This window comes from Branchiostoma floridae, chromosome 1 (genome assembly GCF_000003815.2).
Source record: "Branchiostoma floridae strain S238N-H82 chromosome 1, Bfl_VNyyK, whole genome shotgun sequence".
NCBI classification, from domain to species: domain Eukaryota; kingdom Metazoa; phylum Chordata; class Leptocardii; order Amphioxiformes; family Branchiostomatidae; genus Branchiostoma; species Branchiostoma floridae.
In genome coordinates, this window is record NC_049979.1 from 17,675,370 (window position 1) to 17,689,568 (window position 14,199).

At 38.3% G+C, this 14,199-nt stretch overlaps 3 protein-coding genes across 7 annotated transcripts in view; 1 reads left to right on the top strand and 2 right to left on the bottom strand.

Annotated features, from left to right (window-relative positions):
* Positions 1-1,873, bottom strand: part of LOC118411483 (N-alpha-acetyltransferase 40-like) — a gene marked incomplete in the record, with an annotated part of 3,538 nt that extends 1,665 nt beyond the window's left edge. The window contains 6 exon segments of the mRNA XM_035813774.1: positions 1-122; positions 328-423; positions 632-684; positions 837-887; positions 1,047-1,091; positions 1,750-1,873. Of these exon segments, the coding sequence (XP_035669667.1) occupies positions 1-122; positions 328-423; positions 632-684; positions 837-887; positions 1,047-1,091; positions 1,750-1,755 (373 nt within the window).
* A 252-nt stretch (positions 1,874-2,125) lies between these two features.
* LOC118414491 (cation channel sperm-associated protein subunit gamma-like) lies at positions 2,126-13,061 on the top strand. Of its 4 annotated transcripts, XM_035818563.1 has the most exons (24): positions 2,126-2,385; positions 2,605-2,661; positions 3,276-3,417; positions 3,882-4,026; positions 4,404-4,623; positions 4,834-5,507; positions 5,754-5,868; positions 6,247-6,399; positions 6,666-6,787; positions 7,205-7,427; positions 7,669-7,731; positions 7,976-8,047; positions 8,166-8,274; positions 8,380-8,507; positions 8,864-8,944; positions 9,280-9,324; positions 9,570-9,714; positions 10,011-10,170; positions 10,299-10,382; positions 10,664-10,756; positions 11,124-11,223; positions 11,574-11,718; positions 12,354-12,464; positions 12,894-13,061. In XM_035818563.1, exons 1-24 carry the CDS (start codon positions 2,128-2,130, stop codon positions 13,019-13,021), a joined length of 3,573 nt encoding a protein of 1,190 aa, XP_035674456.1. In that variant the 5' UTR covers positions 2,126-2,127; the 3' UTR covers positions 13,022-13,061. The 4 variants fall into 4 exon arrangements, with proteins under 4 accessions (XP_035674456.1, XP_035674466.1, XP_035674478.1 ...); XM_035818573.1 differs by lacking the exon at positions 10,664-10,756; XM_035818585.1 differs by lacking the exons at positions 2,126-2,385; positions 2,605-2,661; positions 3,276-3,417 and having other exon boundaries at positions 3,896-4,026; positions 4,409-4,623.
* Positions 13,062-13,191: 130 nt separating this feature from the next.
* The window catches only part of LOC118414513 (cation channel sperm-associated protein 1-like), a 5,716-nt gene continuing 4,708 nt past the window's right edge, over positions 13,192-14,199 (bottom strand). For both annotated transcript variants that reach the window (XM_035818597.1, XM_035818604.1), the window contains exons 10-12: positions 13,947-14,028; positions 13,628-13,736; positions 13,192-13,283 (exon numbers count right to left, since the gene is read on the bottom strand). In XM_035818597.1, coding sequence (XP_035674490.1) covers positions 13,266-13,283; positions 13,628-13,736; positions 13,947-14,028 — 209 coding nt within the window. In that variant the 3' untranslated portion in view covers positions 13,192-13,265. The remainder of the gene's footprint in view (positions 13,284-13,627; positions 13,737-13,946; positions 14,029-14,199) is intronic.

A 14,199-nucleotide genomic window follows, 5' to 3' on the forward strand; every position in this document is an offset into this window, starting at 1 on the left:
TGAAGTGTGAGAAGGCAATGGGCTGGCCATCCTGGTCTCTGGCCACCAGGTACCAGGCCTTGTCTTCTGTCAGCTCCTCTTTTTTCAGACGATCATTCCAGCCCCAGTTACTCTCCTCATACCTGGCAAACACACACTTTGGTCACTGCTGTTATGTCATCATTACAACCATTATCATCAGAATCATCCTTTCTTCAATGTGTCTAAGTGTGCATATCTGTTAACTTTCAATGCAACTTTGGCTTTTACTAGTACTTGGCAATACAAATAACATTTACATTTCAAGATATAAAAAAATTCAAAAAATTCTTGTGTCTGATGACCTACAATGTCTGCATGTTGTCCTTAGTAACGGAGAAGGCCCAGTCCACTGTGTCCTTGTCCAATTCAGCCACCTTTTTACACTCAATGGCCAGATTCAGCCTGTAAAACACCATTTGATTTTAATTAGAACACAACATACTGAAATTACTTATACACATTTCTGGCCACACTAAATATCATGCAATTAAACAACGTAACAAGTTAGATCAAGGCCTATTCAAGGTAGAAGGTACAAATGTATAAAATACTTAACTGTACTGAGATACCTCCAGAGGTAAGTTCATTTTGAGTTCATGTATGTACTCACCCATTCCTTTCATATTTCTTGAATGGAGCCATTGTTGCCATTGGGTCTTCTTGCTACAAATGGAATGAAACAGCTTGCTCAGCTTAAGGACTTCCTACATTCAGAATCATGATTAAGGTCAAGCAAAAGCTAACCAATTGATTGAGTAATTCTAACAGCAATATAAACAAGAGAATTGGTCCAGTGAAACCCACTTCTGTCTTACCTTGTTTGCTGCCTCCACAAGAGTGAAGGAGGCTGCCAGCTTTGCCTGTTCCTGTAGAGAATTAAAAAAAAAATCAATTTCCAAAGGTATGTTATATGCGCAGAACTTTGTAATGTTACAAGATAACAAAAGCTCCTTTTTTTCTTTTTCATGCATTTAAAAACCTTGGCCTCAACAGAAGACATAGTAACTCTTGAACATGAAACTCACCTCCTTTCTCCTCTTCTTCTTTTCCTTTCCTTTATTTGATTTCCTCTGAAACAAAAAATAAATGTGAGTTTTAAACGTATTTGTGACTTGGTACTGTCTGTCCCTTTTACAAGCTAGAACAAACCTATCTTCAACCTCTTTTCTTCACCAGAAATAGTTCTTTTCAAAGGAAGATTAACCCTTCCATGTGTCTATAATATCCATATATAATATTGCAATTTCACCATATTTGATATCAATAATTGTGACCGACTTTGTTCAAGGCCTTTAACGTTACACATTGATCTATGACAGGGGCTAATGGAAGGCTAGCCTGTCATTAAGAATCTTTCCCGCAATTAATAACAAGCTAATAATTAATTTGGTTTATAATAAACCAACTGGAAGTGTAAGTTGGTGAAGTCAACGTCAGCTCAAGGGAGGTTAACCTCATAATTTGATACCTACGTTAGTCAATAGTTCAATAAACGTTAGAGTTGTTTATAAACACACTGGTAAAGTGAAAGAAAATCTGTATTGAGCTTTTTCAGAACTCGATCGTGAAATTTTTATCATCTCTGATCCTGTGCCCCCCCCCCTCCCTCTGCCTGCCTCTTACTCGTCTGAACTGTACAAGAACACAACACCATTAAAGAAAAACCGCGACCAAATGAGAATCAGAATATAACAAACTGTTTCTTTGATATCACTATCGGAAACTTACCCCCATTTTCGATCAGATATGAGCGTGGAAGACCTGCAAACTGGTTCGACCAGATACCAGGAGCACCTTTCTTTCCCGCGAAAAGTCTCAAATTGTTCAATCTCGCGAGATTTCACGAGGTTATGTTCCGACGGCATAGTTCATATTCCGAGATTGGGAGGTGATTTTATTGATGAATAAATGCCTTAATACCAACAATAGAAAATAGTTGGAGTTAAATAGATAAACATGTGCTTAAAATAATATAGTTTTTCAATAATGAACTATAAAAACATGAATCAATTTTGCAAATGAACTTAAACAATAAACCTATTACCATATGAGAATCCCCCTCAGTGTAGTGTAAAGTTCCAGAAGTAGGGTTACTCGTGAAGGCTTATGGGATTGAATCTTCAGCCAGGCGGGAAGTTAAAAATGTCAAGCATGTTCCGAACGTTTGCCCTATGTTATTTTGTGTGCAACATTGTTTGTAGAACCATTTGTGCCTCAGACTTTAAGAAACTTCAATGGTGGGTAGATGAAATCCGATATAGTCACTTAGCGGAGAGCGTGGCTGTGCAGTCAAGTTCGCCTTTAGTTCCTGTTGGGAATGTTTGGAAAGACCTCGGTGTTCAAAATGTTGTCAGTGAACTTCAGGTAAGGCTAAGGTAAAATGGCACGGATAAAGTGTCGTTTTTGTAAGTGAAGAAAGGACAGGATCTTAAAGCAAGCTGATTAGAATATCTAAATTGAGTCTTAATAGTTTTTGTTGGAGTTTCTCGATTAGGGTTGACATTTTTTTGCTGTATTATATTTTGTTTACTATCTAACTAATTTTCACATTTCATTCGTAATGATGATTTTTTTCTCATGCAGGATGACTATTCCTCATTTCCATATTGGTTGAGGATACAAGTGAAGCAGAATAACAAGGTAATCGTAATAACACTGAAGTGTTCCACGTCTCATCGGAAATGTACAAATATAATCTATGTAGTGATATATGAGGGTCTGCATGGGCAGTCTCGGCAACGATTTACGCTGAATTCAGAAGAACCCCCTACGTATTACGCTATAATGAAGATAAAAGACATAATGTGTTCCTGCGGTTCGTCATCTGAAACTGTTGCTCACTATCTGCCACACTGTCCTCTGTACCATTTTCCAACTTGCCCTTCCTTTCCGCAACTGCCCTTCCTTTCCTTGCCCTTCCTTCCTACAAACTTACCAGAAATCACAAAATTCCATCCACAATGTCTCCAATTATATGCTATTGACCTACATATAGACCCATCACCCTATGGAATAACCAAAAAGATAACCTTGGCAAAGGCAATAAATCTAAAAAATGTGAGTCTTAGCCTAGGTATTGGATAGCTGCAACAGTTGTAAGTTTACATAGAAACTGCAAAATCCTGAGTTTAACCAAATAAAGATACTGCCTTTATCCAATCAAACTGTTATTTTACTATTATAGAGGCTTACATGTGTATGACAACTAACTGTATGACAAAGTATTTCAATACCTGCACCCTCCATCTTGACAGGTTTCTCACAGTGCAGCTAGGTATCTTGCTCTACGTGGCATTACTCCAGTTGTAAGGTTCCTGCCCAGAGCAAGCCCCAGGGTGGACAACAGTTTACCCTCCGGCAGTATGGAGCTACATGGTGCACTCATTGATCAGGCTGGTATGACAGGAATGCAATTCATTGCTTCTAGATGTCACCACAGCATCTCATGTTTAGTGTCTTTCTGAAACTGTCATAGTAAGATTAATGTCCCATAAAAGCCATGTAACATGGATGCATATCTCTTTACTTCACATCATTTTATGGTGAATATCATGTATCACTTAAGTGCCAAGGTACCAACAAAAAGCTAGACTGCCCTCCATACTGTTGTCAATCTGACCTTTCGAAAGACTGGGAAATTTGGGACCAACGATGTTGGGGGTATTTCTGGTATTGCTGCAATACAGGATGTTCTGTGATCAATCATCTCATCATGTTGGCCTATATTATTGTTGCTTGTGTCATACAATGAACAACATAATTATTGTACTCGACACATTAGTTTGGACTTCAGTAGCTCTGCTTGAAATTTTATCCTCTAACTTTGTGTTTGTAACATCCTACTTTGATTTACCTCTCAGACTGGAAGGTGGACCATGATAACAGCAGCTGCTACTTTCTCTGTGAGCCAGCCTGGCTGGTGCCGTTACCTATGGACAACTATACCAGCTTACCAAGGGTGGAGGTGTTGGGCGGTGGAGATGCTGTTCTTATGAAAATGTTAAGGTAGTAGCACAACAACAAATTTAGCTTCAGTAAATCTAGAAAGTATCCAATAACTGACTGTCTCAACTCTTCGGGTGATCATTATATGATATTAATTCATCCTGTGACTGCAGAGCTATTTCTAAATTCTAGCTTCTAAAAACCCAGATGTCACAGTCTCTCTGTTATTTTGAACAGGTCAAAGATTCTACAACGTCATGCGACACTTTCTACTTTCAATTTCTCCCTTTTAAATTTATGTTTCTATTATATGTAGTTAATGGTGTGGAATATTTTTTGTTCTTGATCTAACTGGGTATAAATTACTTTTTTGATTATCTACCCCACCTTCCATTATCCTTCCTTATTCACCCCTAATGAGCAACATGTTTCCTCAGTGAAGGTGTCCACATCCACCACTTCCACTCCCAGCTCCTGGAGTTTCCAGATGCCCTAGGAAACAAATCTGACCTGAGTGTCAGTGACCTTGCTACCTGGGATCCCTATCATGCTGTACACATCCCATTGTTGTCACCATCTATCATAATGACAGGGTTTAGCAACTCAACCCTGGGTGTCTTCACATCAGATCAATTTGAAACACACAATGTCATCCAGGTACTGGTTATATAATCTACATGTATGTTGATCTTGTTTTACTTTCCTTTGCAAAGATTCACAGATGCTGGAATGTGTTTGCATGTTGTCATTTTGACTATAACACAGAAGGAAATTTACATTTTCATATGACAGCAACACATTTTAATATGATTTTACAAATTTAATAGATCAGCTCCATTGGTATCTGATAGACTCTTTACTATCCAGTTTAGGATCCCAAGTAGACAAGAGACAAATCTGTGCTCAGGCTGGACTTCTGCACCACCTACCATCTTCAGTAACCTGATGTTTCCAGGCAGTTTCCTTCTGGCCACCTCTGCTGGGGTTGTTCAGTATCCTCTGGGGGAGTATGCTAACACAACTAAGTGTGTAAGTAAGCTGATTGGTCCAAGTGATCCTCTATCTGGAAGGTTCCAAGTGATTGGGATTGGAGGTGAACCTGATAAAGGAGATGTTTTGGTGGCAGACATGACTGATTCCAAGTACCAGGCAATAGACTTTGTGGAATTAGTTGACCATAGGAACTTGTCTTACTGTGCTGTATTGGACAGGACTGGTGACTATTCAGCATGTACTTTAGTTGATGCTGCCATCAGTCCAGTGACCAACCAAACATTCCTTTTCTTGGTTCTAACAAATGACATGAATGCAGACAAACATTACCACGTAATGCAGTTCATTGGTGAGCCTGGTCAAGGCACATGGGAGGAACTGTCTGTTATATCAGATAAGCTGCCACCTAAGTCACAGTTTGACCATTTCACATGGTTAACAAGTGATGTTCAGGACCAAGGACAGGACCAACTTACACTGACGGGCATGTCCTTCTTGGGGATGGTGTCACAAGGCCTGTACCTGTGGGGCAGTGCTGTTTTGTACAGGTAAATCTACATGTTTATTGAAAATACTCAGTCTGTTTTATTGTATATTACAGTGCACGATTGGTGCCTCAAATCAATGACACTATCACATTTGTGTGTTAGCCTGGGTATCAACCTCTTTAGCTACTATTGGCTTTATCTTTTTGCTTCTTTAGTGGGAAAGCAAGAAAAAGAGAATGCCAGTAGTAACTACGGAGAATGGCTAATGGGTGTGTCAAATGAGATCCTTGTTCTTGTCTCTCTCAGTGAAGATGCAGGAAGGACCTTGTGGTGGCTTCACACCTTCATGTCTAACTCTACTGTCACCCAGCTTGTACCGTCTGGAGATGGGGCTTTTGCCTTCCTCACCGATTCACAGGAGGTTATAGGTTTTATTACCTTTGTACAAGGCTAAATTTTAGCAGGGTGTTTCTTTGTGCACTTCATGTAGGTAATAGCAACACAGTATTATCTTGAATGTTGATTCCCATGATTGTATATTTCTAAGATTGTAATTAAGACTGAAATATGCACTATATTGCTGATATTTATAATGTATGTCCAAATTTTGAAGTAAGAAAGTACAATATTTGTACTTTGAAATTTTTTTTCTCGTAAAATAAAGATTACAGAACGTTTGTATGTTACTTTACAACACCACAACATAAAGACCCTTTTGATTATATTTCTATGCTGAGTTGAAAGAAGCCATATTTTCCTGACGAGCCTGTCTACCTGCTGTTGGCTTCTGTCCTTTCAGTTATGGTATGGGATGGCTGGCACCACTCGGCTCGTGAAGCTGAGACCCAGTGAGGGTTGGTCTTTGGCAGAGAGTTTTGGTGACCTGCAGATTCGCTGTCACAACACCAGCACACTTGCCATATTCATGGATATCAATAGTGAACTCAGGGAGGTCTGTACTTCTTCTTTCTTAGATCATTTTTACATATAAATTTTTAGATACGTGGACCAGTCTAAAAAATCATGAGAAACATTGTCAGCTCTTGGTTTTTTTTTGCAGTGTCAGTTTGCCCATAGCCTTTGTTTGAAGGTTAAGAGAACCAGTTCACAAAGGCTTACTAGTGCCTGTTTCTCATGCAAACTAATGCATTGATAGAGGAGGCTGTTATTTGTTTTCTGTAAGGTCAGATGTATGTTAAACACCATGTCTCCCTGCAGGTCCTGACCATAGTTACCAACAATAGTGTTCAGATATCCAGTCAGACCATCCCAGTCATAGACATTTTGCAGCATCAAACTTACTTAACTGGAATTCAGAAAATGCGGACAGCTTTGGCAGGGTATGGATTCAATCAGAATATTAATTTAGAGGAGTTAATTTCTTTGGTTTATTTTTTGGAATGTTTTATTCCCTGTCAGGATCAAAACAAGGGTCTCCTGTTTTTATACTGCTTCTCTTGGGATGACAATAATGTAATGGTTATTTTATTGCAGGCTAGAAAGTCAAGTTACTGAAAACCTTTGAAAGTTTCTGTTCAACAAAGCTTCATCACAAATTTTGAACTAACAGCTAACAATGTTCTGCCCCTGCTTCATGTAATCCTGGATTCCATTGTTGACTTTCATGTTACGTTCTGTTTTTAACTTTGTCATAGAGCAAAGCAACATGGCAGGTTTTTGAATTGTGGATGCCAGGTTTTAACTACATGTATTATCATTTGCTAACATTTGGAAATCCTTGGCAACATACCTTGCAGAACGACAGATGTGGACAACTTCCCCGTCACCATTCCCCGCAGTTGCCCCTACTCCTTCATGCAGTTGGAAATACCAGACATCCAACACAACAGTGACATGAAAAAGTTTAACATCCGACCAGCACATATAAGTTATTCCCGACCTGTTCATACGTCAGACTCCCTGGCTGTGTACTCTGGGATGGTACACTACATGACCCACTACAAACCACCTCAAGAATGGGTTAGTATGGAGGTACAATGTATTGGAATGGGCTGGAATTAATGATATATGGTATCAGCATACCAGGAGCATGATATCATGTCTTGCACGTCCAGTTTGTTTAATTATAGTTTTGGATTTCATACTCAAGTGCTTTTTTTAGCAGTACACAAATACACTAATTGTTCACGAATCATTTTCTATTTTGGAAAAAAAATGACGCAATTGTAACTCCTCCTCTGCTTCTGTGCATTAATTGCAGGCATACAGTCTTGCTGCTATTAATAATTTCCAGAACCTGCTGGCTGCTCATGAGAATGTGCAGGTATTAGTTCTTTCTTTTGTTGTTTAAACTGCAAGTGCTTTCAATACAAAAATTTTACTATGGCATAGTGTTACCTTTATTATGGCATTGTATTATAAACACATAATGTATAATTTGTTGGCAGGTCATTCAGAAAACAGACAGTATTTAGTTAACTTACCAGTTTTTGTTGCTGCTTGGTTCCTCATTAAGTGTAGGAAATTTAAACATTTATTTTGATGCATTACCATGTTCCTCTCTCCAGGATTACTATACATACATGTACTCAACACGGAACATAAAAGATGTGTTTCTCAGCCTGGAGGATTACCAGGAAGTAAGTGTTTGTTTTTTGCGCTATTGACTTAGTTTTGAGTGCTTAGATTCAATACATTTGTTTTTAAAATGTTGGAACACTTGCTATAGGAATCTTTTTATTAATCTTAACCCTACAGCCGCACAGCAATGCCAGTGCCACACAATTTCCGCAGCATGTCTTCCTGGACACCAAAGCCTCCTTCATAGTCTACATCAGAATGAATCTGCACCCTGCTCACCCCAAAGGTAATCAGTCTGTATTCTCTATACATGTACATCATCTATCATGTTGAACTTTACTTAAAAATGGACCCAATAGTCTTGTTTGATATGTTTTCCTGCTTGTTGCAGACACGGAGACATACGAGCACACATCCATGGATCATCTCCAGTTGTCAGTCTGGGTGTCTGAACCCACACTCCTGGATGTCACCTCCAACAAGACAGTTTTCTACCATAACTCCTCTGTGCTCTATCAGGTAAGAAGGGGTTGAAGAACATTATTTGTCAAACTACAAATACAAATTTATGCGTTCTTGATGTTGATGTTTCTGATCTGGGGACAAAAGACATTGCCCTGGTGAATGTTAGTTTAGTGCCTAAGACCATATCACAAATTAAAAAAGAATCTCCAATACACAGTTTCATGCAATATCCTGGCAAAGGAGTTTTTACAACAGCCATTAAAATATAGGACAAATGCTCAGCTGCCCCAGAACATTGGTAAATCTGTGTTGTAAATTCAAGATGCTGTCCGGTATGGTTACTACTTAAGTTATCGGGTAGCACTATTGATCAATCGTGTTTCAGTAAATAGAACTGATGTGTCCTCCAGATTACTGTTGCAGACACAGGTGTGTACAAGCAGCAGCATCCTCCTGGAGAGAAGTTACAGGCTGTGTCTCTCCAAATGCAGGTTTGTTCACCAACCCAAGGCAGTGTTACATGCTGTGCTGTATGTAGTTGGCAAAATGCCCCATGTGTAGGCCCATTGCTGCACTACAGGGACAGTTCTGTTAACTTGTGTGTGTTTTCAGCACCAAGGACAGGTATTGACAAAATGATTATTGCGGGAAGCCATCTTTTATTTCATCTTTGCATATTGTATCAGTTGACTTTTACATTACTGTTTACCATCTTGTCATTTACCTTCTTGTCATTACCTTCTTGTCATTCAAAATGGATACGACATTTCTTCCAATGTTGATCATTATGACAACTTAGTTAAGTTTTCACACATGTTGTCTACAGCCTTGGAATGCACCCCTGAACTGTTTTCACCAGGAGAAAACACAGGTAACACACTGGAGAGGCAGCATTATTAGCAATAAGCTATGTTCAAAGTGTGAAATTCTATGTTTGATAAGAGGTGTAAGTAAGTCATTTGTACAATTTATATTTGTTTATTATTATCATCAGTATTGCAAGGTAAATTACACCAGTTGAACTATATGGATGTAAGTTGATTTTATGTACCAGCATTTTGTATTTCTATTGCCAGTATAACTTGATATATTGATATACATGTATTTGTTGTTTAGGGAGTGTTATCAACCAGAGTGATGCTGGGATGTCCCTTGTCAGTGAAGGTCCTGTTTGACTCAGCCACTTCCCTCCCATACTCCATTACTAAGTACAGCTGTCGGCAGACTGATCCTGACATTCCCTGCTTCTACTTGAACAAAGGTGCATAAGCCATAGTTGATATCTATGGCACATTAGCACCACACTACTGTTTTACCCTGATCTTATATAATGTATATGTAGAATACCAGTAATCTGTAAGCCATATGTTCTTTGAATGAGCTGTGTTGATTTGGCATCACCTGTTGATACTACAGACTGTTGATTTATCAGTGAACCCATCATTTTAAGAGCATACATTTACAGACCATATGATGAGCATCTATCATATTCAACCAGGAGTAAGGATTAGATATAATCATCAGAAGTTTTAATGTTTGACATCTTTTTTTTTTTAGCCTTCAGACCATTCTTTAAGGTGAATGACCTTGTGACAAGGACATCTGTTGAGTACAAGGGAAACTACACCCTACTGCTGATTGGTGGAGGATGGAATTCTCTCAGTAATGTTGAGATGTGGAGTCAGGAACAGGTTGAATTGTACAACCCTCACTTCAGGTAGATTCTGTGCTGTTAGGTTAGCTACTAATTAGTGTCAGCAATGAAAAGGCTTTAGAAACTTTACCGTGACTTTTATTGGCCATTTTGGCATATCTAGAAAGTCATTATTATTCCTTTGTTGACAGGGAAGATGCTCCAGCCATGTGGTGGCCAGGGTCCAGTGTGCTAGCAACTGACAGGATTTTTAGCCAGAACCAAAATGTCATCAGGTCAGTTATTTTCCAATGAACCTTGTATTCCCTAGCTGTGGACTATACTATGTGCACAAAGGAATATCTATCCATTTTATGACAATGTGTTTGTGTGTAATTTTCTTGTTACAAATGCTTATAGAGTCTCTCCGTGGTGCTGAACTGTTGTCGCTACCAGGTTGCTGTGAGCCCAAATGTCAGGTCCAAACACTACCTATAAATAATGTATTGTGATTTGTTTGCATGATTTTACAATGTTTATCTTTGCCTCGATTATATTTGTTGTTCTCGTTTGGCAGCTGGATCTGGCCAATGGACTCTCCTTGGTGTCAACTGGTCCCAAACCTGGGAGCCGTACCTGAATACTACCTACTCTTCCGTTTTTCAAACAAGTATCCATATGCCCATTCTTATACATTGTTTCATCCCATGTTTGTTTTTTTCGTATATAATCATCATTCATATGGACCTGGATCATTACAATTGTAGTTTAGTTATACCTGATTCTCACAATGTATTCCTAGATTATTGATGTACTCAAACTGAGTCAAAGTAGTATAGTAGCATAGCATATGGATATATTCAGTTTACTTCTATAGGCTGATTCTAACCTTTACCACACAACACTACCTCATGGAATTGCAGAACAGAGTACAAGTTAATTCTTTTCCTAATTTTAGTACCTTGTATCAAAGTTTATGCTAATTGTGTGCAGTATTGCTTTGTGTATCATGCTTGATCTCTTTATTATTTATACAGGGGAGTTGACAGCTCCACCAACTGTGAGCACACCCTTCAGTTTTACATTCGTGTGTATGGAAATCCCGTCCACTACAGCTTCAAGATAGCCCTACTTTTTGTATGCTTTTTTCTTTCTTGTTCACACATTTGATCAATATTATCTGTCACTTACCCTCTGCTTCAGAATTTATTTGGACCACTTATTTTTATGTATCTTTACTGTAATGCAAAACTGATGTATGGCCAATGTGTAATGTCCTAGTTACCCATAGTACACCACATGTTACCCATAGTATGCCACACAATGATTAACAGTCAAAAACTGCAGTAGCTAGTACATTTTTAATCGTTTTGTTCCTTGGGGTTAGGTTCTATTGACAGATTTCCATGTTTCTTCAAGAATCAGTATGGATAGATTATCTATGGCCTCTGTGCATTAATAATTAGCTCTGTTATTGTTTCATACAGGCTACATTTGTATTTGGACTGCTGGCTGCAATTACATACTACCTCTGCCATCGCAATGATGCCAAGCTCTGGAATAAGGTGGTACGACCAGTGACTGACAGGATGTACAATACCAAGACATACTTAAAGAGAAGATTAAGCATGGGTAAGAAGGGAAAATTGGTGCCTCCAACTGTCCAAGGAGGCTATATGAACCTCTTGGTGCCTCATTTTTTCCTAATTGACTTTTTTAATGCCATACCAATTTAATTATTGGTTCTCAGACTTTAAAAAAATGGAGTGACAAGGTGAAAAAAAGAATCAACACATTTTGCAAAAAGTCTGGAGTGAAGATAATGGCTTTTATAACATAAAGTATGATAAGCCTTCAGCTTGAAAAAGTAAACAATCTGTAGCAGACAACCAACTTATCCCGGCACTTCTATCATGCAGATCATATAGCTATAGGAGGTGTAGCTGTTTGTTGGAACTTATTAAAGTAAAGTATGTCACATTCACAGAAGCTTATAAAGCCACTTAAGCCAACTTGGTATACTGGAAAATCGAAAATTGTTTAGTGGCTTCAAAGTCGAATTTTTGTCAGTTCAAAAAAAATAGTAGAGGGCAATTCAGAGAACCTAATCGATTTGGTATGGAATTAAAGAAGAAATTTACAAAAACTTACTGAGGAAAAAGGCTTTTAAAGTTTTGTTTGTAATAGTCTAATCTCCATGCTTTATTTGAATAAATAATCCACTGGTTGCAATGTGAAGTCTTTTTAATTCTCGCAATGTTATGCAGTACTTGCACCACCAACATTTAATGCAGACAAAGCAGAGGGAGTGGAGAAGGAGGATGGGTTCCAATGGAGAGCTGATGAAGACCTGGACACATCAGAAGGTGGAGTGGAAGGTACAAGTTGTAAAAGTGTCTCTCAACACTGCAAACTGATCATACTCTGTCTAAGGCCATGTACATTGTACAGTATGTATTGTAGTATAAGAGCAATCAAAACGTAAGGACAAAGTCACTGTTTGGTAATTTTTCTACAATATAAGTTGAATCTCATCATTACACAGTACGGTGATATTCATAACGCATAAATGTAACGTTGTTGAGTCAAGAGCATCTTGAAATATGCCTGCCATACTCAACGCTGGAAATGTGAAAAAATTATGCAAATGTGTCCATGATTTACTGTCAATCTGAATGGAGATTTTTAGATTCGGAATATTTGCATTTTTGACAGGAAAATTCCACAATACATTGAACCTTTCGGATTTTTAGCTGACTTTGATGGAGAGAGATGTTACCCTTTGCCAATTCTCTCTCGCCCTACAGAGCCTTTTACTACCCCAGTGGTGCCCATGCCTAACATCATAATCCAGTCCGGCAGTACAATGGATATGGAGCTGAGCCGTCGCCACAGGTTGGAACCACTGGACTTTACTCATCAGCACAAGACTTGAGACATTGTAAACTCTTTCATATTCTCTTTCTTCTACTGAACTACCTTTCTGCACTTTTTAAGTGCATTTTTGTACATAGACCTAATAGCCAAGAGGTTGCCATTATTTCTATAGATTAAGACAAAAACCTGTAGAGGATTAAAGCTAATTTTATTGAGTGAGTAGAATAGCTCAATATTAATGGTCATAGTATGTTGTAAACTTGTATGTCAGGACATGTGAGTTCCATAGTGTGTAGCAGTTGTTACATGTCCTCCTCAACCTGCAATCAAAAAAACGCAGGATATAGTAGTATGTACAATATGTACAAAGTCATGTTAAGGTTTGTTATCTTTATCAATGAATAGTCTGGTAGTAATCAGTTGATTGGGCTTTTTGAATAATTGACCAAGTGTAAATGTATCATATTTGATAATTTTTGGGGCATGGGGTTTGAAATGAAATAAAGCTAAGCCATGTATATACATTATGCATTAAAACATTCCCAGAGTTGTTTCAAATGTCAAAAGGTGAATTAAACTACATGAAAAACTAGGATCCATATGCAAGTCTACATGTTTTCTCATCAGGTGTTCTACCAGGCATGTATAGAGACAGTTAACTCACCACAAGCTCAATAAAGTTGTCCACAACGGTCATTTGGTTCTGCAGAATGTGGTTATTGTACTCTAAAGAGGCCAGCAGCTGGAAGGACCGAGTCATCAGTTCCTTCTCCCTGACAGTGCAAATACATACACATACTTTAGGATAGGACCTCTTACATTTACCAATGAAAAAGTAGATTCAAATTAACAAATCATACAACTCAGCAATAGATGTAGAAGCCTCTGAGAGGACAGCAAGAAATTATGAAAGTTCCTAACACGTTTACAATGAAGAATAATTTCTGGTGTGCAAAAGTAATGAAAGATTAGGTTGCCTGTACCTGGTTGTATAGCCTTCAGGATAATAGTTGTTGATTGTCTTTTTCTTGTGCAGATGCAGTACATCTTCCTCCTCACTTTCATCTGTATATATGGCAAACATTCACTAGTGTCTACTCAACCTTAATTTAGGAGCATAACTATTGATTCCAGTATGAGACACAATCACATTTTACAATGCCTCCCGGTCATAATACCTGAACGTTAACACATTTAATTCTTGCCTTACTGGTTATAGGCCACACTTCCATAACA